The 26,493-nt window shown below is 35.4% G+C and overlaps 1 protein-coding gene across 4 annotated transcripts in view; it reads left to right on the forward strand.

Moving 5' to 3' along the window:
- INTS2 (integrator complex subunit 2) overlaps positions 1–26,493 on the forward strand; it is a 54,783-nt gene that overhangs the window by 25,484 nt on the left and 2,806 nt on the right. For 3 of the 4 annotated variants that reach the window (XM_055327825.1, XM_055327831.1, XM_055327841.1), the window contains exons 12-24: positions 833–901; positions 2,341–2,475; positions 3,962–4,138; positions 5,377–5,485; positions 9,486–9,590; positions 11,820–11,984; positions 13,553–13,754; positions 16,974–17,099; positions 21,008–21,206; positions 23,434–23,685; positions 24,248–24,355; positions 24,485–24,590; positions 26,190–26,366. In XM_055327825.1, coding sequence (XP_055183800.1) covers positions 833–901; positions 2,341–2,475; positions 3,962–4,138; positions 5,377–5,485; positions 9,486–9,590; positions 11,820–11,984; positions 13,553–13,754; positions 16,974–17,099; positions 21,008–21,206; positions 23,434–23,685; positions 24,248–24,355; positions 24,485–24,590; positions 26,190–26,366 — 1,930 coding nt within the window. The remainder of the gene's footprint in view (positions 1–832; positions 902–2,340; positions 2,476–3,961; positions 4,139–5,376; positions 5,486–9,485; positions 9,591–11,819; positions 11,985–13,552; positions 13,755–16,973; positions 17,100–21,007; positions 21,207–23,433; positions 23,686–24,247; positions 24,356–24,484; positions 24,591–26,189; positions 26,367–26,493) is intronic. The other variant, XM_055327851.1, reaches the window with a different exon arrangement.

A 26,493-nucleotide genomic window follows, 5' to 3' on the forward strand; every position in this document is an offset into this window, starting at 1 on the left:
GCCATGTGAAACTTATTTTTTTTGGTGTGTGTACTATATTTAGTATTTATTTTATGGTTCCTACTTTGATGTTACTCTTAGAAATACTATCTTAAAAAAAAGGCAGGGAGGGCACCACCTGGCTGGCTTAGTTGGTAGAACATGTGACTCTTGGTTTCAGGGTTGAGTTTGAGCCCCATGCTGGACATAGAGATTAGTTAAAAAAAGAAAAAATGTTAAAAAAAAATGTTTTAAATGAAAAAAAAATTCTCTTTTCTCAGATTTAAAGAAACAGTTACCTATGTTTTCTTACGGTGTCTTTGTGGCTTCGTGTTTCATATTTAAATTTTTAGTACACTTAGAATTCATTTTGGGTATGGTATCATGTGTGCAGATATATATATATATATTTACTTATTCCCCTTGAAGATAGCTGTTTTACCTTCATTGATGAATAATCCACTTCTTCCCACTGACTTGAAAAGTTGATAGTAGTATTTACTAAGTACTTTTGTATGTCTGAGGAAAAACACACTTTAATGTAGGGTTCGAGGAGCTATTTTTTTTTTAAAGATTTTATTTATTTATTAGAGAGCATAAGAGAGAGAGCATGAGAGGGGGGAAGCGTAGAGGAGGAGGGAGAAGCAGACTCCTCACTGAGCAGGGAGCCCAATGTTGGACTCCATCCTAGGACACTTAACCAACTGAGACATCCTGGTGCCTGAAGCCACTTTTAAAATAGAGTATTTGAACATTAATTTTACATATCATAGTCATTCTAGATAATACATTTATCAGATAAAAGCACTTCATATATTTTTACATGCTATTAGAATTTTTTTGGTTGTTTTAGATTGTAATTAAGCCAAGTTCCTTGAGCAGGATGAAGACTATCTTCACACAGGAAATTTTTACTGAGCAGGTACTTCTTTTAACTTTATTTTTAGGTACTTCTGTAACTTTCTTTTATAACTTTTTTTGGGGAAAACTTGTATATCTCAGTTTAAAAGGATACTATGGTCTTTTTCTGTTCCTTTGTAGTTTTTAGTGATGGTTTATTTAATCTTTAAAACTCTGTAAAGAACAATCCTTTTTAAAGTTTGCTTTTAAAGCTACTTACTACATACAAAAGCATGTTTTAGATTTATATATTTTGGAGATGTTGAGTAAATGCTGAAGAATATGGTCTTCAGTGATCTCACATGGGGTAATCATTTGGGTTTGTCAGAGAAAAATAAAAAGAGACCTATTTAAACTTTTAGGCTGTAATGTTCATTTCTAACTAAATTATAAACTAGAATCTAAATTCTTTATTCTTTTTAAATTTTTTTTTTAATTAGGCTGGGTGTGGAGCCTAAACTGGGGCTTGAACTCATGACCCTGAGCTGAGATTGAAGAGTCGGATGCTTAACCGACTGAGCCACCCAGGCACCCCTTAATTCTTTATTCTTGTATTTATGTGTTCTTATTTGGCTGTAGTACTTTTGTCCATGGGTTAAGCCTATGGATATTTTATTTTTTCAGAAAAAGATACAACTCTGAAATTTAAAATTAATTCCCAGTTTAATTTGTCAATTTAAACTTCAGATTACAAAAAACATACGTCTGGAAAAATGAGATATTTGAAAATGCTCATGAATGCATAATTTTTGCTTCTTTTACAATAATATTCTCATCTCTATACCAACTTTCCTTTTTCTCTCAGTATATATAAACTCCCACATAACAGACACAAATAATACATAGGAAATTCATAAGTTATTTTTTATGTATTTATTTGAACTCACTGGAAGACAATGTTGGAGACGGTCTTTGAAAACCATTAGAGGTCTATGCATGACACAATGAGAAGAATAATAAAAATCCATTTTTATTTATGTATATATTTATATCCCTATATATTTATCACATATAGAGAATTTATGTCACATGTAAAGAATTAATAATTTATAATTCACATATGTTTTTCAAAGCAATTTTTCCCTCTCACAAAAACCTTTTGAAGCAGGTAAGACTGTATTGTCCCATTTTTTAGATGTGAAAATAGGCCTAGAAGATAAAGTGACCTATCTAAAGTCACTGAGCCCAGATTTTGATTTTACATTTTTTTAACTTGATATTGCTGTCAACATATTTATGTTTAAAATTTTTTTTTTAAATTAGAGTGCTTTACAAATCCCTAAAGGTATGCAACTTTATCATCCAGAAATAATTAAATCATGTAATAATTAGTTTTTCTCACTCATTCTTAAGGATCACATTTGTGTTAAGAATTGACATTCTACCTGCTAATCCTCCCTTTTTCAGAATAATTTTGTATTTGGTTTTATCATATGTATTAATACTATTTTTCCCTTTTAGGTTGTCACAGCTCATGCTGTTCGGGTTCCTGTCACCAGCAACCTGAGTGCCAACATTACGGGATTTTTGCCTATTCATTGTATTTACCAGCTGCTAAGGAGTCGTTCTTTTACCAAGCACAAAGTGTCAATAAAAGTATGACCTTACATTTATATTTGAAGCTACAACTCAAGTTAATTTTTTTCCCCTAATTCTTTATTTTTTTTTTTTTAAGATTTTAAAAATGTATTTGTCAGAGACAGAGAAAGCACAAGCACTTTCCGCTGAGCAGAGAGCCTGACTTGGGGCTCGATCCCAGGACCCTGAGATCATTACCTTACCCAAAGACAGATGCCTACCCTACTGAGCCAACCAGGCATTCCTTTTTTTCTAGTTCTGTTTTAGTTTTATAGGCTTCTGCTGCGGGTTTTATGTATGAAATACAGTTACTAATCATTTATACATAGTAAGTAGGACATTAATTTCAGTTTTTTTAAACAATGTAACTCTCAAGTTATTGACAAAATGTAGAGTATTACTAATCCAGTTAAAATTTTAATGATACCTTTTGGCCATTTCATTAAAACTTGGTGCGAAATTGCCATTTTCTTTTTTTAAAGATTTTATTTATTCATGAGAGACAGAGAGAGAGAGAGAGGCAGAGACACAGGCAGAGGGAGAGAATCAGGCTCCATGCAGGGAGCCTGATGCGGGACTCGATCCGGGACTCCAGGATCCTGCCCTGGGCCGAAGGCAGGTGCTAAACTGCTGAGCCACCCAGGGATCCTGAAATTGCCATTTTCTATACTTTGGTTTTGTTCACCAAACTGACAAAGTTGCTTATCAGCCATGACCAGCATTTGTACTTTTGTCCCAAGGATAACTATCATCTAATATGCATATTTTGATATATTTTCAATCAGTTATAGTTGGCTATACCAAACAGTTAAAAGGCCTTTTAAAGAAAAAGATAAATCCCAGAAGGTAAAGACGTCTGAGCGTTTTCTAGAGACTCTTTTATTTATAAAGAAAAATGAACGATATATGCATTGATCTATTACCTTTATCATTGTTTTCATGATTTAGCAAAGTTATTTTCCAGGTAGGTTGTATCTTCTTCTTTATATTTTTAGCAAGTGAAACAGATAAGATTAAGAGTCTGAATGCACACTCAATGTATCCACATGTTCTCTATCCATGTGTAGTTAATGATAGTCTCCCATAAGTGGTTGCCAAAGCCATTTTTTTAAATCTATCTGAGGATTTGCTATGAAGAACTATCCCTCTCCCTAAATTCCTCTGTGCTGTGGGGTCTTTTACAACACAGATGGTGCTCTATATACAGATATAGTAGGGACTTAAAATATTTTTCCTACTACTTAAAAAATTATGGATTAAAAACCCAAAATCCAAATTCATCAATTATATTTATCTTCCACTAGACAATAATAGTCTTGATTAGGATGTAAAAGTGATTCATATTTTTAGATCAAAGACAATTGTGAAACTGGGTAATCTATTTGTAACTGCTAAAAGTTATAGTTTTACTGATTCATAAATCATGTCAAATTGTATGTGTTTACTAGATTTCACTTTTTCTTATTGCCATAATTGATTGAGTGCTTATAACCTTCTTTTTTAGGACTGGATTTATAGACAGCTGTGTGAGACCTCTACTCCACTTCATCCTCAATTACTTCCTCTCATTGACGTGTATATAAATTCCATTCTTACTCCTGCATCGAAATCTAATCCAGAAGCCACAAATCAGCCAGTCACAGAACAGGAGATCCTCAGTATTTTCCAAGGAGTCATTGGGGTAAAATAGTTCTTTACATTTATTAGTTGATTTTTCTTTTCTTCTTCTGACTTGTTCCATATTTTTTCTTTGATTATTAGAGGACTTCTAGGTGGTTCTGAATTTGAAATGGGATTACATTTCTTCAGATCACTTATGAAATTTACAAGTATGGCATTAGTTTCAAGTAGTTTGTTGAAGAGGCACTTTCTGAGGAATTCTTTAAAAGAGCTACCTTTTAAAGTCTAAAGAATGCCCCGGGGATCCCTGGGTGGCGCAGCGGTTTGGCGCCTGCTTTTGGCCCAGGGCGCGATCCTGGAGACCCGGGATCGAATCCCACGTCGGGCTCGTGGTGCATGGAGCCTGCTTCTCCCTCTGCCTGTGTCTCTGCCTCTCTCTCTCTCTCTCTGTGACTATCATAAATAAATAAATTTTAAAAAAATTAAAAAAAAAAAAAAAAAAAAAGAATGCCCCGGAGAGTGTGCTTAACTAAGGACTATTTGGCATTTCAACACGGTCAACAGAGATTTGTTTAGCTTCTTGGGAATCTAAGATACACTTAGATTCAAATGGGAAATTTGAAAAAAAATTTTTTTTCTCCATTTTTTAGAAGGAAAATATGGTTGTATTTTTCACAAATGTATTCCAATGTACAATATGTTTTTTTAGGAGTTCTTTTCTTTTTTAAAATTAATTAATTTATTTAAAGATTATTTATTTATTTATTTATTCATTCATTCATTCATTCATTCATTCATTCATTCATGAGAGTGACAGAGAGAGAGAGAGGCAGAGACACAGGCAGAGGGAGAAGCAGGCTCCATGCAAGAAGCCTGATGCGGGACTTGATCCTGGATCAAGTCTTGATCTAGGATCACTCTCTGGGCTGAAGGCAGCACTGAACCACTGAGCCACCCGGGCTGCCCAGGAGTTATTTTCTTCATGGTAATTCCAGGTAATACTTGAGACTCCTGTAAACCTTTTTCAGAAGCAGCCTGATGGAATTGCTGTTGAGGAACAGCTGAAGTCTTTTTTTTTTTTTTTAATCTTAAAGATGATTAAGCATGTTGTCTTTCATCGCCTGTGCCATCTCAAATTTAAATTTTGAGTTGTGTCTTTGAGTTTAGTGCAATGTTGCTCTCATTTTATCTGAACTTGGGAACAGTAACACTGAATAGCCTATTTTAAACGCTTTTACCATCAGAAAAGTACGCATGAAATTTAACAGTATTTTAAATTATTTATAATATTACCTCTAGGGTGACAACATCCGCCTTAATCAACGTTTCAGTATCACAGCACAGCTTTTGGTGCTTTATTATATACTGTCTTATGAGGAAGCTCTCCTAGCAAACACAAAGACTTTAGGTAAGTTGTACATATACATAGGGAAGTGTTTCTAGTGATAATTCATTTAATTTGCTTACATTTTGTTACTTTCCAAGCTGTCATATGAGAAAATAAGGTCAAATATTCTAACAGGCTCCATTATCATTTTATAATCTTTGCAATGAAGGCATTATATACTCTGATGTGTGAATATATGTATGTGTGGGCACATAACCACCTCTTGAGGCTCAGCCTTCTTTTTAGCAGGCTCAATTAATAACTGAATTGTCTGTAGTTTAGTAATTTTAGGGACACTACTAAGTGCCTACAAATTAAGAGATAAACCTGAAGGAAGTATAACTGAAAATTTTTTGCTAGATTTGAGTCTTTGCCCTACCTTCCTTCCACTAGGTGAAGAATAACAATCTAATGAAAAACAGTTGAAAAAAATAACAGAGGAGTTTCATTTTGCTATAAAATTATCATTGAACTGGGCTTTCAAACATAGCTACTGTATATAATAACAAAAGTTAGATTTAACATAGAAGAAGATAGCAAATAAAGCAGTATGTTTTTTTGTATGTGAAAAAGAAAATTCACTTGTATTTTAGGCTTGCTAAATGTATGTAGTTCCATATTTGAACAAAAAATTTCATTAGAAAATTGTAGGCATTAAGTATAATGCAGGGAAAATTCTTATAAGGGTTGTTATTTTGCCACAGCTGAGTGATTGTACTTTTTGAAAGCTATAAATCAAAGTTACTTTTCAGTGTTTGGCAGATCCTTTATTTATCTGAAGTATTGTGTTTTAAATATACTGGTAACTGCTTTTCTTTTTCCTGAGTATAATTGTTAGGGTTATACAGATGATATCTCATAACTGTGATTATAATCTTTGTCATATTAGCCAAAAGATGGGCTAATAATAAACATTAGTAATAGTCTGCCACTCTTATTCACATGTAATGAATTCTGTTAAAGAATATGACACTTGTAATTTAATAATATAAGAATAAATTATAAGGAGGTGTTCTTGTGAAGAATTCAAACCATTAATATTGTAGCAGGGACCTGGATACACCCTTATTTTTTACCTTTATTTACACCCTTATTTTTCACCCTTATTTCATAAATGAATGTCTAGCAAAAAAAAAATTTTTTAATACAGGAAAATACAGAGAGTAGTATAGCCAATGCCTGTGTATATACCATGAGGAATTAATAAATACTCAAAATTTTTTAGGACTGGAAGAATCTTTAAAGATTATGTTTTCCAGTCCCTAGTGACGTGCTTAGTTGAACCCAGTGTTCCTATGAAACTACTCTTCTTTTTAACTTGTTATTTTATTTTTTAAAGATTTGAGAAAGCAATAGAGAGAACGTGAACAGGTGGAGGGGCAGAGGAAGAGGGAGAAGCTGATTCCCTGCTGAGCAGGGACCCTGATGTGGGGCTTAATCTCAGGACCCTGAGGTCATGACCTGAGCCAAAGTCAGATGCTTAACTGACTGAGCCACCCAGGTGCCCTTCCTGTGAAGCTGCTAGTCTTTATATAACAGTCTGATGGATCTCAGTTAGAAAGTTAAAGGTTTTAGGTTAGGAGTACAACTCAGCCTAGAATGCATCTTGGGAAAGGAACTAAAGTATTAAAGGAATGTTAGTGGGTTTTTATAAGATTCTAGGTGAAAGGTAGTGGTGGTTTGGACTGGTAGAAGGATATATGCATTTTGAAGGTAGAGTTGAGAGGTTTTGCTAATGGATTCATGAGATTTGAGAGACATGAGCCAAGGTGGATGTGGAGGCTTTTGGCCTTAGCTTAAAGAACAGAATGGCTATCAACTGAAATATAAGAGCCTGGGGAAGGAGCAGATTTGTGATCGACCAGGAACTCAGTAATGGGCATGTTAAGTTAGAAATGTCTGATAGACTTCTAAGAGGGGATGTTAAGGAGACAGTCTATACACATACACACGCACACATACACACACTTGCCTGGAATTCAGGGGAGGTACCTGGACTGAAGCTTTGAGAATTTATACATATATTTGATATTTAAAATCATGACATTAAATAAGATCACCCATGGACGGGAGTGTGGGAGATTAGGAGAATATGATGTTTGGATGCTAAGGGAAGAATGTTTCAGAGGATACAGGGATCACCTATGTCAAATGATGTTGCTAGATCAGTTAAGGTTAGGACTGAGGCTTAGCTGATTATAGCGTATTGCTTGCTGGAGGCCAGTTTTACTAGTAAAGTGGTAGAAAGCTGGATTGCAGTGGATTGAAAAGAAAATTAGAGGAGATAATAATGAAAACAATGAGTAGAGACAGCTCTTTGGAGGAGTTTTAAAGAAAGGAAAACAATGTGATTGGAGAGGAAAGTAAGGTCAGGAGAGGGCTTTCTTTCTTTCTTTCTTTCTTTTTTTTTTTTTTAAGGTGAAGTAGTTGAGAGAGTGTATGTTGTTGGGAGTAATCTACGGGAGAGGTAAGATTGATAATGCTGAGAAGAGAATTCCTGAACTGATGTCCTTGAAAGGCAGTGGGATGTAGAAGAAAAATGAAGAGATTGGCTGTTCCTTGGAAAATTTTTCTTCCCTAGATGAGGAGACTTTTTCCTAGTCTAGTTTTTCATCTCTAAGGAAAATAAATGACTGTAGAATATGTCACAACATGGGAGAACTTTGCTCTTTCATAGTCAAAAAGGTAATTTTTCTGCCTCATATTTATTCCTACATGTGAAGTTGTATTGTAGTTTCAGTATATTAACTGTTCTGTGGTTTTAGCCGTATAATAAAAATTATTAGCAGCTACCAGGTAGCTGCAGATGCTCACATATGGAATTCTGGAATATGAGTTGGAGCAAAGTTATAGAATGTCATAGCAGTTTCAAAAAAGTGTGTGTGTATGTGTGTGTATTTTCATATGCACATATATTTTTGGTATGTTTAAAAAATCTTTATATTGTATATGTTAATTTTAGTTAAATATTGTATTGATACAAAAGAATGTGTATAAGAAATAGAGTACTATAATAAATCCCAATGTACTAATAATACCCAATTAAAATATGAGCATTATCATTATATTTCCAGTTTTTATTTATTTTATTTTTTTAAAGATTTTATTTATTTTTTAATAAGAGACACACAGAGAGAGAGAGAGAGGCAGAGAGGCAGAGACACAGGCAGAGAAAGAAGCAGGCTCCTCAATAGGAGCTTGATATGGGACTTGATCCCAGGACTCCAGGATCATGATCTGAGCTGACGGGAGTTGCTCAACCACTGAGCCACCCAGGTGCCCCAGGACTTGTTTTTTTTTTTTAAATTTTTATTTATTTATGATAGTCACAGAGAGAGGGAGAGAGAGAGAGAGAGAGAGAGGCAGAGACATAGGCAGAGGGAGAAACAGGCTCCATGCACCGGGAGCCCGAGGTGGGATTCCATCCTGGGTCTCCAGGATCGCGCCCTGGGCTAAAGGCAGGCGCCAAACCGCTGCGCCACCCAGGGATCCCAGGACTTGTTTTTTTAAAAAAGGAATTATTTGCTGACTGAAGGTAGAAGTTGTGAGAAAAGAGAGTCAAATTCATATTGCCTAACTTCCTTTAAAAAGAGTCACTATAATACATAATTAAATTAAAACTATTGAAATCATGAAGCTTTAAAGCCATATGGTCATGACTGAATTTTAGTCTTCCTAATTTGATTAGATTTGGGAGAGGGTTGACTTACTTATCAAGGGTTTTGTTTCATTTTGTTTCATTTGTTTTTGTTTTTTCAGGTAGGGCACTTCTGCAGATGGCTTCTCTCTTAGGATTTTTCTCCTCACTAGTTTCATTTTGGGGCATTTTCCAGATCTTGCCCTTAGATATGTTCTTGCTCTTCCTTTGTGTACACTATTTCTTCATTTTTTGTGACAAAAATTCATAGATTCAGTGAATTAAAAGCAATCTAATGTTGTTTTTGTTCCATTTTGGTTGACGGTTAAGATCTCTGTTGTTAATTACAGTTTTTATCTTCTGCTTTGTATCTTTCACTGACAGCCACCATGCAAAGAAAGCCCAAATCATATTCATCGTCTTTAATGGATCAGATTCCTATCAAATTCCTTATTCGACAGGCTCAGGGGCTGCAGCAGGAGTTGGGAGGTATTTGTTTTGCTTGCTTTTTACTGCTAACATTTGTTGTTTAAAAATACCTTCCTGTTTATAGTGTTATAAAGTGTAATAGGTGCTTAATAATAATAATAAAAAATCAAACAATTCAGGAGTGAAATTCCTCTTTACCTCCCTTATTCCTTGCATTCCTCCTTCCCCAAAACCCAGTTTTATTTTGGTATGTAATTTTAGACGTTTTTTTCTGTAAGTTGAACCATATGAAATTACAGGTATTCAACTTTTTTTGACCTACAAAAATACAGTTTCATATGGTTGAGGTTAATAGATACACGAGTAAAAAATTGTTTTTAACTATGAATGGCATTAAACCCTATCTCTTCTGAGACTTGTTTTTTTCCCTTGGAGACTTAGAAATGTTTTTATGCCAGTACATGTAGATCTACCTTACTGCTTTTAATTCCTCCATAATACTCCATAGCATCGAATTACTATAGTTTTTACTGTAAAGCTATCAAATAGATATATAATGATATTTTTTGAAATTTGATTTTTTTCCTTAACCTCCTCTTATAGTGTTTGAGTGTTCTGTTTCTTTGAAGTTGGGAGTTTTCTTTTTCTTTCTTTGTTATGGTTGATTTCAAGCAGGAACAAAGATGGACCTTCTTTGGTCCCCTTTAGCCAGATACGTGCATTTATTTTTACTTAGATCTTTGCATAAACTATTTCCAAGGAAATAATGTTATATTTGGCAACTAACATTTTATTGGAGAGATTATGAAATGTAGATTAATTTTCACTCTGGTAAGCAGTCATTTTGTGACTGTTTTGAGATAGTCTTAACTATACATGTAGTTGTGCATGTGGATATTTAAACTTTAAAATAATATTATTGATGCAGCATTTTTTCAAACAAATACTAATTTTAAGCAGTTTCTTTGACAAAGGAAGCAGGTATTCTCCCTACTGGGACTAAGTGGCATGATTTGATCTAAGTTGCATAATAAGGAGATTATTGGATGAAAAATACTTTTATTACCACTAGTACCTGTTGCTGCTATTCTTATAACTCTGATGAGGATGATAATAATAATATAGTAACAACAATATTAGGTATTTATGTGCCAAATATTTAGCGTAGTGGTATTTCATATATCTAAGTAGACATTTTTACAGAATCATCATTTATTTTATCATTTAAAATACCAGTTATGCAATCATCATATGATTTCACTCATGTAGAATATAAGAAATAGTGAAAGGGACTATAGGGGAAAGGAGGGAAACTGAATGGGGAAAAATTAGAGGGGAAGACAAACCATGAGAGACTCAAATAACTCTGGGAAACAAAGGGTTGCAGAAGGGGAGGAGGATGGGGGGATGGGGTAACTGGGTGACAGGCACTAAGGAGGGCACTTGATGGGATGAGCACTAGGTGTTACATATTGGCAAATTGAATTTAAATTAAAAAAAAGTCATGAATAGTCAAACTGCTGTAAACAAAAGGTTTAGAAAGAAGACTTTGATTTAGTATGAGAAAGTTTCCCATTCCTTTTGCCCTTCCTTAATTAATTCTTCTTGAAGGAAGACAAATGGACTGTCTTGTAGGTATCATCAGTACTATTTCAATTGGCTGACATATTTAGCTGTGTGACTCTGGGAACTTTAATAAATGTCTTTCAGTCTGTTTTCTTACAGCAGAATGGAGACAATATTGTTTACCTTGAAGGGATGTTACAGAGAAATGAAAAAATGTACATAGAGTGCCTGATATTTTTTTAGGCACTCAGAGTGGGCAACTTGATTTTACCCATCTGTAGCAGTGATTCTTAACTGGGTTGGAAGAGAGCACATGTTCTTCTATAGACGCCTATCAGAATTTCTGAGGAAGGTCTTTCTCAAACCATATATGATCTCCCCCAGATGGACATTCTTTTCCTCTTTTTGTCTTTCTCCCCATTGCCCTCATACTTGAACTATTGCTGTGTCAACATGAAGTCTTTTATGTTGGGATAGGGTGGAAGAAAGCTGGAGAACTTTTGATAAAACTAGTAGTTTCCACCTTTTTGTATATCAAATCTTTATTTAAGCAGATTATCTGGCTGAATTACCAAACAAATTCTCAAATGGTAGTATGCATGCACAAGATGTGCACATTCCTTTGGTTTGCCAAAAATGAAAGAGACAAGGGAGAGGGGAGAGAGGAGAAAAGATTTTGGTCTTGCGAATGAAGAATCCATTGACTTCTTGTAAATTTTCAAGGGTTACATTCTGCTTTACTACGTCTCCTTGCAACTAATTATCCACATTTGTGCATTGTGGATGATTGGATCTGTGAAGAAGAAATCACAGGGACTGATGCCCTGTTAAGGCGAATGCTACTGACTAATAATGCCAAAAACCACTCTCCTAAACAACTCCAAGAAGGTAGAGTAAATTGGATACTCCTTTTATATCTTTAGTAGTACAAAGAGATGTTAGGCTCATTGAAATTTTAAAGTCATGCAGAATTTTCCTTGGTATGTGACAATGATTCGTCAATATGTTTAAGTAAGTTTGAGTTAGGGAGTTTTAACCTTTTTTTTTAAATTTTTAAAATTATGTTATTTATTTATTTATTTGAGAGAGAGAGTGCCCCAAGTTGGGGGAGGAACAGAGGGAGAGGGACAACAAACTCTGCCATGAGCCTGGATCCTCTGTGCTGGGCTTGATATCATAACCTTGAGATCATGACCTGAGCCAAATCAAGAGTTGGACTCTTACCTGACTGAGCCACCCAGGCACCCCAGGAGTTTTAATCTTTTCTTTCTGACATGCTTGTTATCTGTTTACTCATAGTTTCTACATTACAGTACTAAATAGGTCATATGGTTTAGGAAGGTCCTAAACTGGTCAGAAATAACTACTATAGAATAGAGCAATGTACTTGCCATTAATGGAAATGTTCAAGCATTGTCAATTAGAAATGTGATATGAGCCACACATATAATTTTTTTTGAGCCACACATATAATTTTTAACTTTCTATAGCCATATTAAAAAATAGGCAAAAGTAATTCTAATAATTGTATTTAACCCAATATTTCAATATATTATCATTTCATCATGTAATCATTATAATAATAGTAATGAGATATTTTACTGTTTTTCCAAAGAAAGTCTTTGCCATCTGGTATATATTTTATATTCAAAGCACATCTCAGTTTGCACTAGCTACATTTCTTACATGTTCAGTAGCCAGATGTGGTGACTATTCTGTTGAAAAGCACAGTTATAGATATTTTTTACTAACAGCAGTCTGCTGGATACTTACATCTTATAAAGGGGGCCACCCAGATAGAAGATATTAAGAAGTTTGGATCTTACTGAATATTACTACCAAAAGCAATACTTGGGTATATTTTCATGTTTCAGTCAACTTTTATTTATTTTATTTTATTTTTTCTTTTTTTTCAGTCAACTTTTAAAACTAATTTGATTCACCAAGCAAATGGCATTTGTCTTTGGGTTACTAATGTGTTTTTTAAAATGGGATTTTTAGGGATGCCTGGGTGGCTCAGCAGTTGAGCATCTGCCTTTAGCTCAGAGTGTGATCCTGTAGTCCTGGGATTGAGTCCCACATTGGACTCCCTGCATGGGCTCCTTTAATAAATAAAGTCTTTAAAAAAATGAGACTTTTACAACTTTTATCTTTATGATTATTTTTATAAATATACTTAACATTAACTTTTCTTAGGCCCCTCCTTTTTTAAAAAGATTTTATTTTTTTATTCATGAGAGACACAGAGAGAGAGGCAGAGACATAGGCAGAGGGAAAAGTACCTTAGGCCCTTATTTTAAGTATAGCCAAAACTTGTGGCCAGGATTGAAAGTTTTACTCTTTTCAGCAACAGTGTTTCCTTCATTTGGGTGGTGTGTAGTCTGATGTGACAGTATTAAATAATATTTGGTAAGCTGTATAGAATTTAGATCATGACTGTTAAGTTTTCCTTTTAGCATTTTCAGCTGTCCCAGTAAGTCACACACAAGTGATGCAGATTCTGGAACACTTGACTCTACTCTCTGCCAGTGAACTTATACCTTATGCAGAAGTATTAACATCCAATATGAACCAGCTCTTGAATTCAGGGGTTCCACGGCGAATTCTTCAAACGGTCAATAAACTATGGATGGTTCTTAATACTGTGATGCCCAGAAGGTAATTTCAGTGTATTGTTTCATGTAATAAATAAGTGTATAGCAGTGATTGTATACAATAACTTAAATATTGAAAAATTGTTGATTATCTGACAATATAAGTCCATTCTGAAGACCACTAATTAAAAAGTAGTTATACCTTGAAGGAAAAGAATAAACTTTAAGAAACAGAAAACAAAGTATTTTCAAGTTGAGAAAGTCCTTTAAAAATGAATTCTCAGGTATACTCATTTGTGGCTAGTTGTGATTTAGATCACCATGTGTCTTGCAATCCTTGCCATGGCTTCAAATTTTGCTACACATTAAAATCACCTGGAGATCTTTTAAAACTCCTGATCAGCAAGTTGTAATGCATGCTAATTAAATTAAGAGTGTCTGTTGGTGGGAGTTAGCTATTACCTTTTTTTTTTTTTTTTTTTAAGAATTTCCTGAGTGATTCTAGCACCCATAAAGTTTAGAGAACACTGGATTAATTATTTTGCCTTTAGGAAGATAAGTCTCTCTTGTTCCATATATGGCATCAGAAACATCTGGTCTAAATAGGTGATGGGGATTAAGGAGTGTACTTGTTGTGATGATGAGCACTGGGTGTTGTTTGTAAGTTTTGAGTCATTAAATTGTACACCTGAAACTAATCTTATACTGTATGTTAACTAGCTAGAATTTAAATAAAAACAAATCAGAACCCCTTTAAGTAGGAAAACAAACAACACCTAGTCTGCTCTAAAAGAACCTAAACACTGGGCTAGACTTTGATTTTGATTTAATTGGCCTGGAAATATTTATGCTTTTTAAATTTAATTTTTACTTATGTCAAATAAATACACGTAACTTAAGAACTTAAATAGTATATTCCTTTCCATTTTGACTGTTGCTCCCCAGAGACAGCTGTTTCCAGCTCTTTAACCTTTTTATTCTGGCATTTATATCCCCCCATCTATCTCAGTAACATAATTACTAGGATTTCCTGACTTTCCAATTGAGAAATTTTGTCTTTCCACTATGCAAGATGAAGAGTTAGCCCTCTTAACCTGTTTCCTCCCCTGTGAGTCCCTCTTCCCCCAACACACTTTCCCTTCCTTCACTTCTCCCAACAGAGTAATACCAGAATTTTGGTTAAAGTAGTATTCAGTGTGTCTATCATTATGACTACATCAGTGCTATTATTATAGTTGACATATGCAGTATCCTTTGATTACAACCTCTTATACAACTGCCTTCCTTCATACCTCACACACATACCCTGAGTTAATACTTCCCTCTTAAAAAAAAAAAACAAAAAAACTTTCCTCTTCATTTTACTTGGGTTTTTTGTTTTCATTTTGTATTAATAACTAATTCATCCCTAAACTCCATTATTGAGGGGACATTTACTTTAAAATTGTTCTAACACATCCGGTAATGTATCAGTAGCATTTTATTCTTGGAAACATTCCTTTTATAGCTTTCCATCCTCATTTTTTAGTTTGGGACATGCACAGAAGCCATCCTGGAATTGCTTTTGTCTCCCCTCGTTGAATTCCATGTTTTTTTCTCCATCTTGGTTTAGTTCTTTTTTTTAATGTGAGTGTAACTCACATTCAAGTTGCTTCCTGAGAAAGAGTGTTTAGGGAATTTATTTATTGTTTTGGACTTGCATGTGTGAAAAGGGTTTTATTCTTCCCCTCACATGTGATTGGTTGTTCTTTAGCCTAAGTGTAGAATTCTATCTCAATTTTCCTTTCAGAAATTCGAAGATTTAATTTTACTGAATGAATTGAGCTTCCCTTATTGCTATTAATTAATCCAGTGATATATCAGTTCTCACTCCTTTGTATGTGATTGTTGTTTTTTTCTCTTAAATTGTAGGGTTTTTTTTCCTTTCACTGTTTTCTGAAATTTCATGATGTATTTTGTGTATGTGTTTTTTTTATTCATAGTGTTGGGTGCTTGGCCTTTTTTTTTAGTCTGGGGACTAATGCCTTCATTTCTAAGAATATAATCTTGATTTTTTTTCAATGATTTCTTTCCCTCTTTTCTGTAATTTTTTGTAATTTAGCTTTTAAGCCTCTTGTCATAAAACCTGATTATCTAATTTTTTTCTTCTCTTTAAATTTGTCTTTTGAATTTACTTTAAGTATTTCCTCAATGTTATCTTCTGATCTTTCTTTTGAATTTAAATAATTTGTTATATTCTTTTTTTAAAAGATTTATTTATTTATTCATGAGAGAGAAAGAGGCAGAGATGCAGGCAGAGGGAGAAGCAGGCTCCCCGCAGGGAGCCTGATGTGGGACTCGATTCCAGAACTCCGGGATCACGCCCTGGGCCAAAGGCAGACGTTCAACCGCTGAGCCACCCAGGCGTCCCTAAGTTGTTATATTCTTAATTTTTAAGAGCTCTTACCCAAGTATTTTTAGTTTTCTTTTTCTTTTTTTTAAGTAGGCTGTGTGCACAGCATGGAGCCCAACATGGGGTTTGAACTCATGACCCTGAGAATGAGAGTCGGATGCCTAACTGACTCAGTTACCCAAGTGCCCTTTACCTTAAGATCTTTAAATGTCTCCTGTTCTTGTTTCATATATGCAATATTCTATCCTTTAAGGATATTATAGACTTTTAAAGTTTCTCATACCTATATTGTTTCTTTGAAGTTTCCTTCTGTTTGCATATTTTAATCTTTTTCAAACTAGATGCTTTACTTAAGTGTCTGGTAACTCTTAGCTATCTACACTCATATTTGAGAGTTGACAAGCTCTGTGTGCAAGATGGGGCTGATGGACTCTTGGGCTTCACTGTGAGAAATTAGGTACCCTTCCTATTGGCATATCCCTTAGTAATTCTGACGTGTACTTCAGGCTAGTAATCACTTTTATAGTTTATTGATGTCTAATCTCAAAGTGGCATCTCACATTGAGATTTTATGATGATACAGAACCAAGGCTTAATTTATGGGGCCAGATACAGTTTCATAGTGCTAAGGTTTTAATTCATACTTTTATTTTTATATGCCATGATTATTCCATTACAACCGTGGAAACTTTTTGAAACGATATTTGCTGTTTTATTTTCATTTGTTTTAGAGACATCATAATAAGTTAGATTTCCTAGTTCTTAATTTTTCCAAGTTCATTCACACCTGATTAATTTTTTCCTGATTTTATCCTTCTAAGTTAGGACTGGATGGCTATAGGTTTCATCTATAATATAGCTGTTTTTGAACATGTGATTATTTTTCATCAGGCTGTGGGTAATGACAGTTAATGCACTTCAGCCTTCAATAAAGTTTGTACGACAACAAAAGTATACTCAGAATGACCTGATGATAGATCCTCTCATTGTCCTAAGATGTGATCAGAGGGTACACAGGTAAGTGTCATTTGAGTTTCATTTTTATTCTGGAGTTATACTTTGGAGAGTCAAAAGAAATTGGAGAAATTCCGTTTACGGCTGTCTTAGTGTTCTTGTAGGTAATTGGTAGTGTGAGCTGTGAGGTTTTTTGTTTTTGTTTTGTCTACATTTAAGAACTGTTCAGTTTAATATTTATTAATAAAATCTAGCCTTGTTAGCATTTTTGAAAAAGGCTTTTAAAAATTTACTAAATATGAACCATTACATAAACTGTCATCTTTTTGGCATCCTCAGTTGTGATATTAGTTTCATTGATTCCACATTTGTCCATAATTCCTTGCCAATTGCTGAACTTTAATCAGTTGCTCTGAAGTGGCTTCACCTTAAGAGGCCAATTTAATTAATTCACATCAATAATATTTGAATTTCCAATTGTGCTAAGTCATATCAGTTATATATAAGTTAAACTGATTATCACCTATATGGAGAAATAAGACAAATACATGAAAAGTTAAATAATACGGTCGCATGCAGATGAATGGTACAGTAAATGGATGCTGTTAAAGGTTCAGGAAAGATGCAAAAGAAGTGGGAGCTGAGTAGTATTTTAAAGATTTATTTATTTACTCATGAGAGACACACAGAGAGAGGTAGAGACACAGGCAGAGGGAGAAGCAGGCTCCACGCAGGAAGCCCGACATGGGACTCAATCCCGGGTCTCCAGGATCACACCCCAGGCTGCAGGCGGCGCTAAACTGCTGCGCCACCGGGGCTGCCCGCTGAGTAGTATTTTAAAGGTTAGAAATGGGGTTTAGATGAACAGACACTATAATGATGGGGGTAAGGGCTTAAGGAAGGCATTATGGGGGAAAAGGAACAATGTGAGCAAAAGCACAGAAGCACAGATGAAAAAGCCTTGGGGTGGAGGGGTAAGTTGTTGAGAGGAACATACTTTATTTTTTTTTATTTTTTTTAAAGATTTTATCTATTTATTCATAGAGATGCAGAGAGAGAGAGAGATAGGCAGAGACACAGGCAGAGGGAGAAGCAGGCTCCACGCAGAGAGCCCGATGTGAGACTCGATCCAGGGTCTCCAGATCATGCCGTGGGCTGCAGGCGGCGCTAAACCGCTGCGCCACCGGGGCTGCCCGAGAGGAACATACTTTAGAATAGGAATGTCAACTTAGGGGTCAGACTGTGGAGGGCCTTGAATGTTAGGCTAAAGAGGTCATTTAGGTGGTGACTTAAGAAGAGAAGCTTTGTGTTAGATGGCTTAGAGGGGAAAGAAATTGGAGTTAAAACTTAAGACATACACTCTCTGAATGTACTCATCAGACCTCAACCTAAGGGATGACATTTGTGAAGTGACCAAATTTGCAAAATCAGCCACATATGGTTTGGTGAGATCAGGGTCTCATAGGAAATACGAGTCAGGAGAATGAACAGTGTAAGTGACATTAAGTATCTAATAAAAGAAAAATAGCAGTAAATAACACTTCCAGACAAGAGTAACTTCTAAAACAATTTATCAGTCTTAATAATCCATTTAAATAGGTAACTTTTCATCTGAATTGCCTCCAGTTATTCAGGAAGTTGTTAGATTTTGCTATCATAATGTATATAATGTTTTCTTAGCCTGGATTTTCACTTGTGAACTTTATCCCACATTAATAGATATTCTGATATTAATTGGCTGCATAGTATCCCACATAGATTTGCCTTGCCTGACCGAATCACTATTGTTGGACATTTTGTTTATTTCTATTTTTTGTTATTATCAGTATTACTGTGGTGACTATTCTATATACTATTTCCTTAGAGCAGATTCTTTTTAAAAAATATTTTATTTTTTAATATTTATTGAAGTAATCTCTGTGTCCAATGTGGGGTTCAAACTCAGAACCCTGAGATCAAGAGTTGTAAGCTCTTCCAAGTGAGCCAGCCAAGCCAACCCAGAACAGATTCTTAAAAATGGAACTATAGGGGAAAAGTAACATTCTTATTTTCAAGACTTTTGTATTTTTTATATTCATATTTTGACTCATATTTTCATTCTGCCACCTAGAAAGGCTGGACCAGTTTACATTTCCAAAGCAGTGTTTGATATTATACTTTACTACTTTATATAGGTAAAAACTTGATTTTTATTTTAATTTTTTCTAAAGATTTTATTTATTTGAGAGTGAGTGAGAGAGCACAAGCCAGGGGGATAGACAGAGGGAGAGGGAGAAGCAGGCTCCCCGTTGAGCAGGGAGCCTGACATCCCAGGACCCTGGGATTATGACCTGAGCTGAAGGCAGATGCTTAACTGACTGAGGGTGACTAAGGGTGGCACCCTTAGTCAATTTGTATTTTAGATTGAATAATTTAATATGCTTTTTGGCTATTGATATCGTTTCTTTCTATTTTAGTTTAGTTTTTTATTGAAATGCTTATTTTTTTTTTATTTGGAAAGAGTTCTTCATAAAGGATATTAGCTCTTGCAGTTTTTTCCTTTGTTCTATTTTGCCTTTTTTTTTTTTTAAGATTTTATTTATTTATTCATGAGAACACACACACAGAGAGAGAGACAGAGACACAGGCAGAGGGAGAAGCAGGAATCCATTTGGGATTCAATCCTGGGTCTCCAGGATTAGGCCCTGGGCTGAAGTGCTAAACCGCTGAGCCACCTGGGCTGCCCCAATTTTGCCTTTTAATTTTGTTAATTTTTAAAATTTTTTTACCAAGTGATCATTCATATTATTTTTTATATATTTTTAAAGATTTTTATTTTATTTTTTTTTTAATTTTTATTTATTTATGATAGTCACACACACAGAGCGAGAGAGGCAGAGACATAGGCGGAGGGAGAAGCAGGCTCCATGCACCGGGAGCCCGACGTGGGATTCGATCCCGGGTCTCCAGGATTGCGCCCTGGGCCAAAGGCAGGCGCTAAACCACTGCGCCACCCAGGGATCCCAAGATTTTATTTATTAGAGAGAGCAGGTGCGTGCCCACGAGTTGGGGGAGGGGCAGAGTGAGAAACAGAATCCCGCTGAGCACAGAGCCCCATGCAAGGCTGGATCCCAGGACCCCGAGATCATGACCTGAGTCGAAATCAGATGCTTACCTGACTGAGCCACCCAAGCACCCTGGGCTTGGCTTTTTAAATTTTAGTGGTTACTAATTTATCTATTTTTTGGTTTCCTTTTTTGTATGTAATTCTTGTATTTATTCTTACCTCCTTTAATTTAATCTGTAACAATCTTTGTGGAATGAATAACTAAATAACTTATCTCAGGTCAAGTGGATGAAGCACTTTTGGAATAGTGAGTTGTCTTGCTCCAAAGGAGAAACAGGAATAGAAAGAATAAATATTCTGTTCTAGTTTCCTTCATCTTATCAATTGTAGAATGTTTCTCTTTGAGGACAGCTGCTTTGCAGGTTCCTACTTAAGAGATTTACTGGTAGTACCGCTCTTTTTGCAAAAGGGCATACATTATATTTGATGTTAGCTGATGAGATGAAATAGATAATATTTAATATGTATTCAATATAATCAAAATATAGAGGATAGGATAAATATATTAAACTTTTTAAATAAATATTTCAGTGTAGGGCAGCTTGGGTGGCTCAGCGATTTAGCGCCTGCCTTCCGCCCGGGGCATGATCCTGGAGTCCTGGGATTGAGTCCCACGTTGGGCTCACTGCATGGAGCCTGCTTCTCCCTCTGCCTGTGTCTGCCTCTCTCGCTCTGTGTCTCTGCCTCTCTCGCTCTGTGTCTTTCATGAATAAATAAAATCTTAAAAAAATAAAATAAATATTTCAGTGTAATAAGAGTACTACAACTCTTTAGGTTTTTTAGGTACTATTCACCGATTGATCATATTCTGAGTAATTTATAAATTTATATTCTTTCTTATGTATTTTTCTTCTTTCTGTGTTAGATGCCCCCCACTGATGGATATTACTCTACACATGTTGAATGGCTATCTGCTTGCATCCAAAGCCTACCTTAGTGCTCATCTGAAGGAAACAGCAGAGCAAGATAGGCCTTCCCAGAATAATACAATAGGTTTAGTTGGGCAAACTGATGGCCCCGAAGTTACCAGAGAAGAATTGAAAAATGCATTGCTGGCTGCTCAGGTAATAAAATTAGCTGAGAAAGGGCATGGGTTTCCTGTTAATATAATTAGTTAAATAGATGGGATATGATAGCCCTCTATGTACAACAGTGACATATTGTGCATGTCTTTCATTACAGAATGTATTATAGTTCTGTTTCCTTTGCTTCTGAATATCAGATGGACTATATTACTAAAATTAGGAATAATCTTCATAATATTAGTTTAATAGCCATTTAAATGAGATTTACATGTTAACAAAATATAAAACTTTTGTTTTTTTAAAATTGAAGGGTGGAGACAAACAGAACAAGTATATATATAATAAAATGTCAAGTAGTGGTAAATAGTATGACAATACAAGGAGTTGTTTTATATATAGAAAAGTTTTTAAAGATTTTATTTATTTATTTGACAGAGAGAGAGAGAGAGAGAACACAAGCTGAGGTTGCTGCAGGCAGAGGGAGAGGGAGAAGCAGGCTTCCTTCCTGGTGAGCAGGGAGTCAGATGTGAGGCTTTGATCCTAGGACCCTGAGATTGTGACCTGTGCTGAAGGCAGACGCTTAACTTACGGAGCCAGTCAGGGGCCCTTAGAAAAGTTTTATAACAATGTAGGATATTCCGAAGCCTTTAGTCATTTTTAAGTAAGTCAGGAGATGTGAGATGATTAAAAGTTAAGCAATTTGAGGTCTTCAAAGTAGAAATGTTTTCGTAGTTTGAAACATATCTTCTGAAATATTTCTACTGACAATAAGGGGAATTAGAGCAATAGTATAGGTCCACAATCCCTTATCTGTGATACAGAAATCAAATAAGCTATGAAAACTGAAGCACTTTTTCGGTAATTCAGTTGGCAGAAAGACCTGACTTGATGTGATCTCATTTTTGAGAAAACTTGACCTGAATTGATATGAGACTATTTATGGCTTTATCTCACTTATTGTGAATGTTGTTTTACTGCAGAAATGTGAGTATGTTTGACTGCACCGTGTGCTACCCTAGTCTCTCCTGGAGATATTATATAATATTACATTAAAAAGAATTCTGACTTCTAAAATTAATCTGGTCCTCAGAATTTCAGGTAACTAATTGAGGATCATACTAGTTACCATTTATATAATGCTTACTATGTGCTGAGTGCTATTCTAAGTTCTTTATGTATATTAACTCATTTAATATTTATAGCCAATCTATGAGGCATGGAGTATTATCCATTTTTATAGATTAGGAAAATGAGACCTAGGGAGGTTAAGCCACTTGCTCAAGGCTACACATTAATAAGTGGCAGAGCTAGTATTCAAGCCTGGGTAGTCTCACACCAGAGTTTACAAACAATAACTCCAGACCAAAAACCCTTCAACCCAAGAATGATAATAATAAAATAAAACTTACCTTACTTTATAATCATTCGTAAAAACAGGTGAAATAATTATTTTCTTCTATTCCAGGCAGTGGCTGTCTTCCAGAGATACATGTCATATATTCTCTCTCTCTTTTTTTTTTTAACCCTTCCTGCTAGATAAAAATGATTCTAGCTCTCCTTTATATGTAGGGGCATCAAGTGGATCACCCCTCAGGAAATTACTGTTCTATGAAATGACACTCAAGCTTATAGACTGAGCAACAGTGATTTGTACAGGGGGAATAGATGGTAAGGCAGACTTTTTTCTTTGCAAAACCAGGGCCATAAAGAGCCCATCTTCAAATTAAAAGTGAAAAAGCTTTAGGAAGTGACTTTTAGGTATTATTAACCACCATCTTCAGAGGAATTACTTAATTGGTGAGGAAAAACAACCAGTTGAGAAAAAGAGGGGAATACAGGATAGGATCTCGGGAAATGTAGGAATTTAAGAGGAAAGGAAGGAGATTTTGGTAGAAGTCATTTTTTGCTTAGGCCCTGTTTAGGATGTCACTTAATCAGAATACTCCTCTTCTAGTAGACAATTTAGTCCATCGATCTGCCATAGTGACATATGACCACTCTGAAATTATACAATATATTTGTTTTCATGGTAATTTATATATGGGGTGTGTAGTTTTTTTCAGAGACTTAAAAGCATTCATGACCCTAAACAAGGTGAGAACCACTGCTCTATAGATTGCTCACATTTGCTCGTCAAAGTACCTTTTTTTTTTTTTTAAAGAAACTGTTATTTTACCACTTTTGTTCATGTGAAAACAAGATTAGATTTGGTTTTCAAATAAAATTTTCAGAAAATTCTTAAATTCACTGTTCTGTTTGCTTGTAGGATAGTGCAGCTGTCCAGATTCTCTTGGAGATCTGCTTACCTACTGAAGAAGAGAAGGCAAAGGGTGTTAATCCAGACAGCTTGCTAAGGAATGTTCAAAGTGTTATTACTACCAGTGCTTCAAATAAGGGAATGGAGGAAGGAGAAGACAATTTGCTCTGTAACCTTCGAGAAGTTCAGTGCCTTATCTGTTGTCTCTTACACCAGATGTACATTGCTGATCCCAACATTGCTAAACTTGTTCACTTTCAGGTGTGTTTTCAAAGAACAATCTTTATATGGTTGAACTTTATATCTGAGAAGGAGAGTGGTTTGATTACTAAACTAATAGGGATCAGTTAGAAATCAGAGATCACTCAAATGATCATGGTCCTTTGTGATATGGCCAAAAATCCAGAGTTTTTAGTTTGTTTGTTTTTTTTAAGATTTATTTATTTATTTATGATAGACATAGAGAGAGAGAGGCAGAGAGGCAGAGACACAGGAGGAGAGAGAAGCAGGCTCCATGCCAGGAGCCCGACGTGGGACTCGATCCCGGGACTCCAGGATTGCGCCCTGGGCCAAAGGCAGGCGCCAAACTGCCGAGCCACCCAGGGATCCCCAAGGTTTTAGGTTTTATTTCACACTAATAGGTTCAGATAATTTATTCTAGTGCACCAGAAGGGTCAAATGCCAGGATTTATTTAGGGCACTGTAGCCTTCTGAGCAACTTTTACATAAAGGAAGAAAAATCTTCCTATGTATTTTTATCTGTATTTGACTTACAGGTCTTCTTTTTAATTTCTAACTTTTCCCCCCTTTCTTGTTGAGATAGGGTTATCCATGTGAACTTTTACCTCTGACCGTCGCAGGTATTCCATCTATGCACATTTGTCTGGATTTCATACCTGAGCTTATTGCACAGCCAGAACTTGAAAAACAGGTAATGAGCATTTTGGAGGTTTAGGAAAATTTTAATCTCCCTCCAGTCCTGCTAGTTATCAAACATATAAAAAGTTTTAATACTTAAGGATTCCTCAGAAACATGTAACATTTTGATTTTGTATTGCAGATATTTGCTATCCAGTTGCTTTCTCATTTGTGTATCCAGTATGCATTACCAAAGTCACTCAGTGTGGCTCGCTTAGCTGTGAATGTCATGGGAACTTTGCTAACAGGTGTGTGGTCAACCAACATCAATAACAAAGACTTCTAATGTAAAGTAGTACATATTTTTACTGAATTTAATAGTATGATGTTCTTGTGTTACCAGTAGTTTAATTTACACCATCTTTTCAGTTATTCTTTTGAAAAATTTTTAATTACAAATGTGATTTATAGTGTAGAGATGAATAGGTAGGCAAATTGTATCTTTCATTTTGTGAATGATTATATATAGATTTAAGTAAATATAATAAGTTTTCAGGGGCTTCTGGGTGGCTCAATTGGTTGATGTCAGACTCTTGATTTTGGCTAAGGTCAAGATCTTATGGTCGTGGAATCACGCCCTGCACTGGGCTCTGTGCTCAGTGCAGTCTGCTTCAGATTTGATCCCCATTCTGGTTGGCCCCTTGCCCTGCTCACACATGTGCATGCTATCTTTCTGTCTCTCTCTCTCTCTCTTTTTTTTTAAAGATTTTATTTATTTATTCATGAGAGACACACAGAGAGAGGCAGAGACACAGGCAGAGGGAGAAGCAGGCTCCATGCAGGGAGCCCGATGTGGGACTTGATCCCGGAACTCCGGGATCATGCCCTGAGCCAGAGGCAGATGCACTTAACTGCTGAGCCACCCAGGCGTCCCGTCTCTCTCTAAATAAATAAATAAAATCTTTAAAAAAAACACAAACTTTTACAAATGAAAATCGGGTCTGCTTTCTGAATGTAATTATATCAACAGAAGACAAATTATAATTTATTACAAAGGCTTAGAGTTCCAGAAAAATACCGTCATGATATATAAATAAGAAAAAAAATATATTGTTTCCTTAAGTTCTAAAACTAAACTAGTTTTAGATACTGGATTAATGTTTTAAATTTTTTTTAATTTTTTTTAAGATTTTATTTATTTATTCATAGAGACAGAGAGAGGCAGAGACACAGGCAGAGGGAGAAGCAGACCCCATGCGGAGAGCCCCACACGGGACTCAATTCAGGGTCTCCAGGATCACGCCCTGGGCTGCAGGCGGCGCTAAACCGCTGCGCCACGGGGGCTGCCCCTTAGATTAATGTTTTAATCACTGTCTGGTTTGCAGAGAAAAATGGTATCAAAATAAACTATTTTAAAAGATATGTAATTAAAAAATATGTAATTCAGTCTTTTAAAATTATGGCTTAATTTCATATTCTTTCTTAGTGGTCCCACAATACTTTGTTCATTTTTCTTTTTCTTTTTATTATTTTTAGTGGTTGGGAACTTAACTGCCTGAGTTCAATCCCAACTCCACTAACTGGCTGTGTAGCCTTGAAAAGTTTCTTAATCTAAGGTTCATTTAGGATTTTTCTCCTCTATAAAAGAGGTATCATAATACTACTTTCCTCATTTATGAGGCTGTGAGAATTAAATAATGTAATTCACTCATAGTGCTTGAGAATAAGAATTTACATGTTGGGTGATGGCCATCTACTAGATTGTAAGCTCCCTGAAAGCAGGGATCAGACCTATCTTAGAAAATTTAGTAATCTCTGCACAGAGCGTGGTGCTTATTAGTATATTTAATAGGCCATATATGGTTTAATTTATATTTGTAAAGTATTGTTTAACTTCTTTCCAACAGTTTTAACACAGGCTAAGCGGTATGCTTTTTTCATGCCAACTCTGCCAAGTTTGGTCTCTTTTTGTCGAGCATTTCCTCCATTGTATGAAGATATTATGTCTTTGCTGATCCAAATAGGGCAAGTCTGTGCCTCTGATGTTGCCACTCAGACAAGAGACATTGATCCAATTATTACACGTAAGTAGTAACTTATTTTCAAAGTTTTTTTTTTTTTAATTTTTATTTATTTATGATAGTCACACAGAGAGAGAGAGGCAGAGACATAAACAGAGGAGAAGCAGGCTCCATGCACTGGGAGCCTGAC

Source organism: Nyctereutes procyonoides, unplaced genomic scaffold, assembly GCF_905146905.1.
Source record: "Nyctereutes procyonoides isolate TBG_1078 unplaced genomic scaffold, NYPRO_anot_genome, whole genome shotgun sequence".
NCBI lineage: Eukaryota > Metazoa > Chordata > Mammalia > Carnivora > Canidae > Nyctereutes > Nyctereutes procyonoides.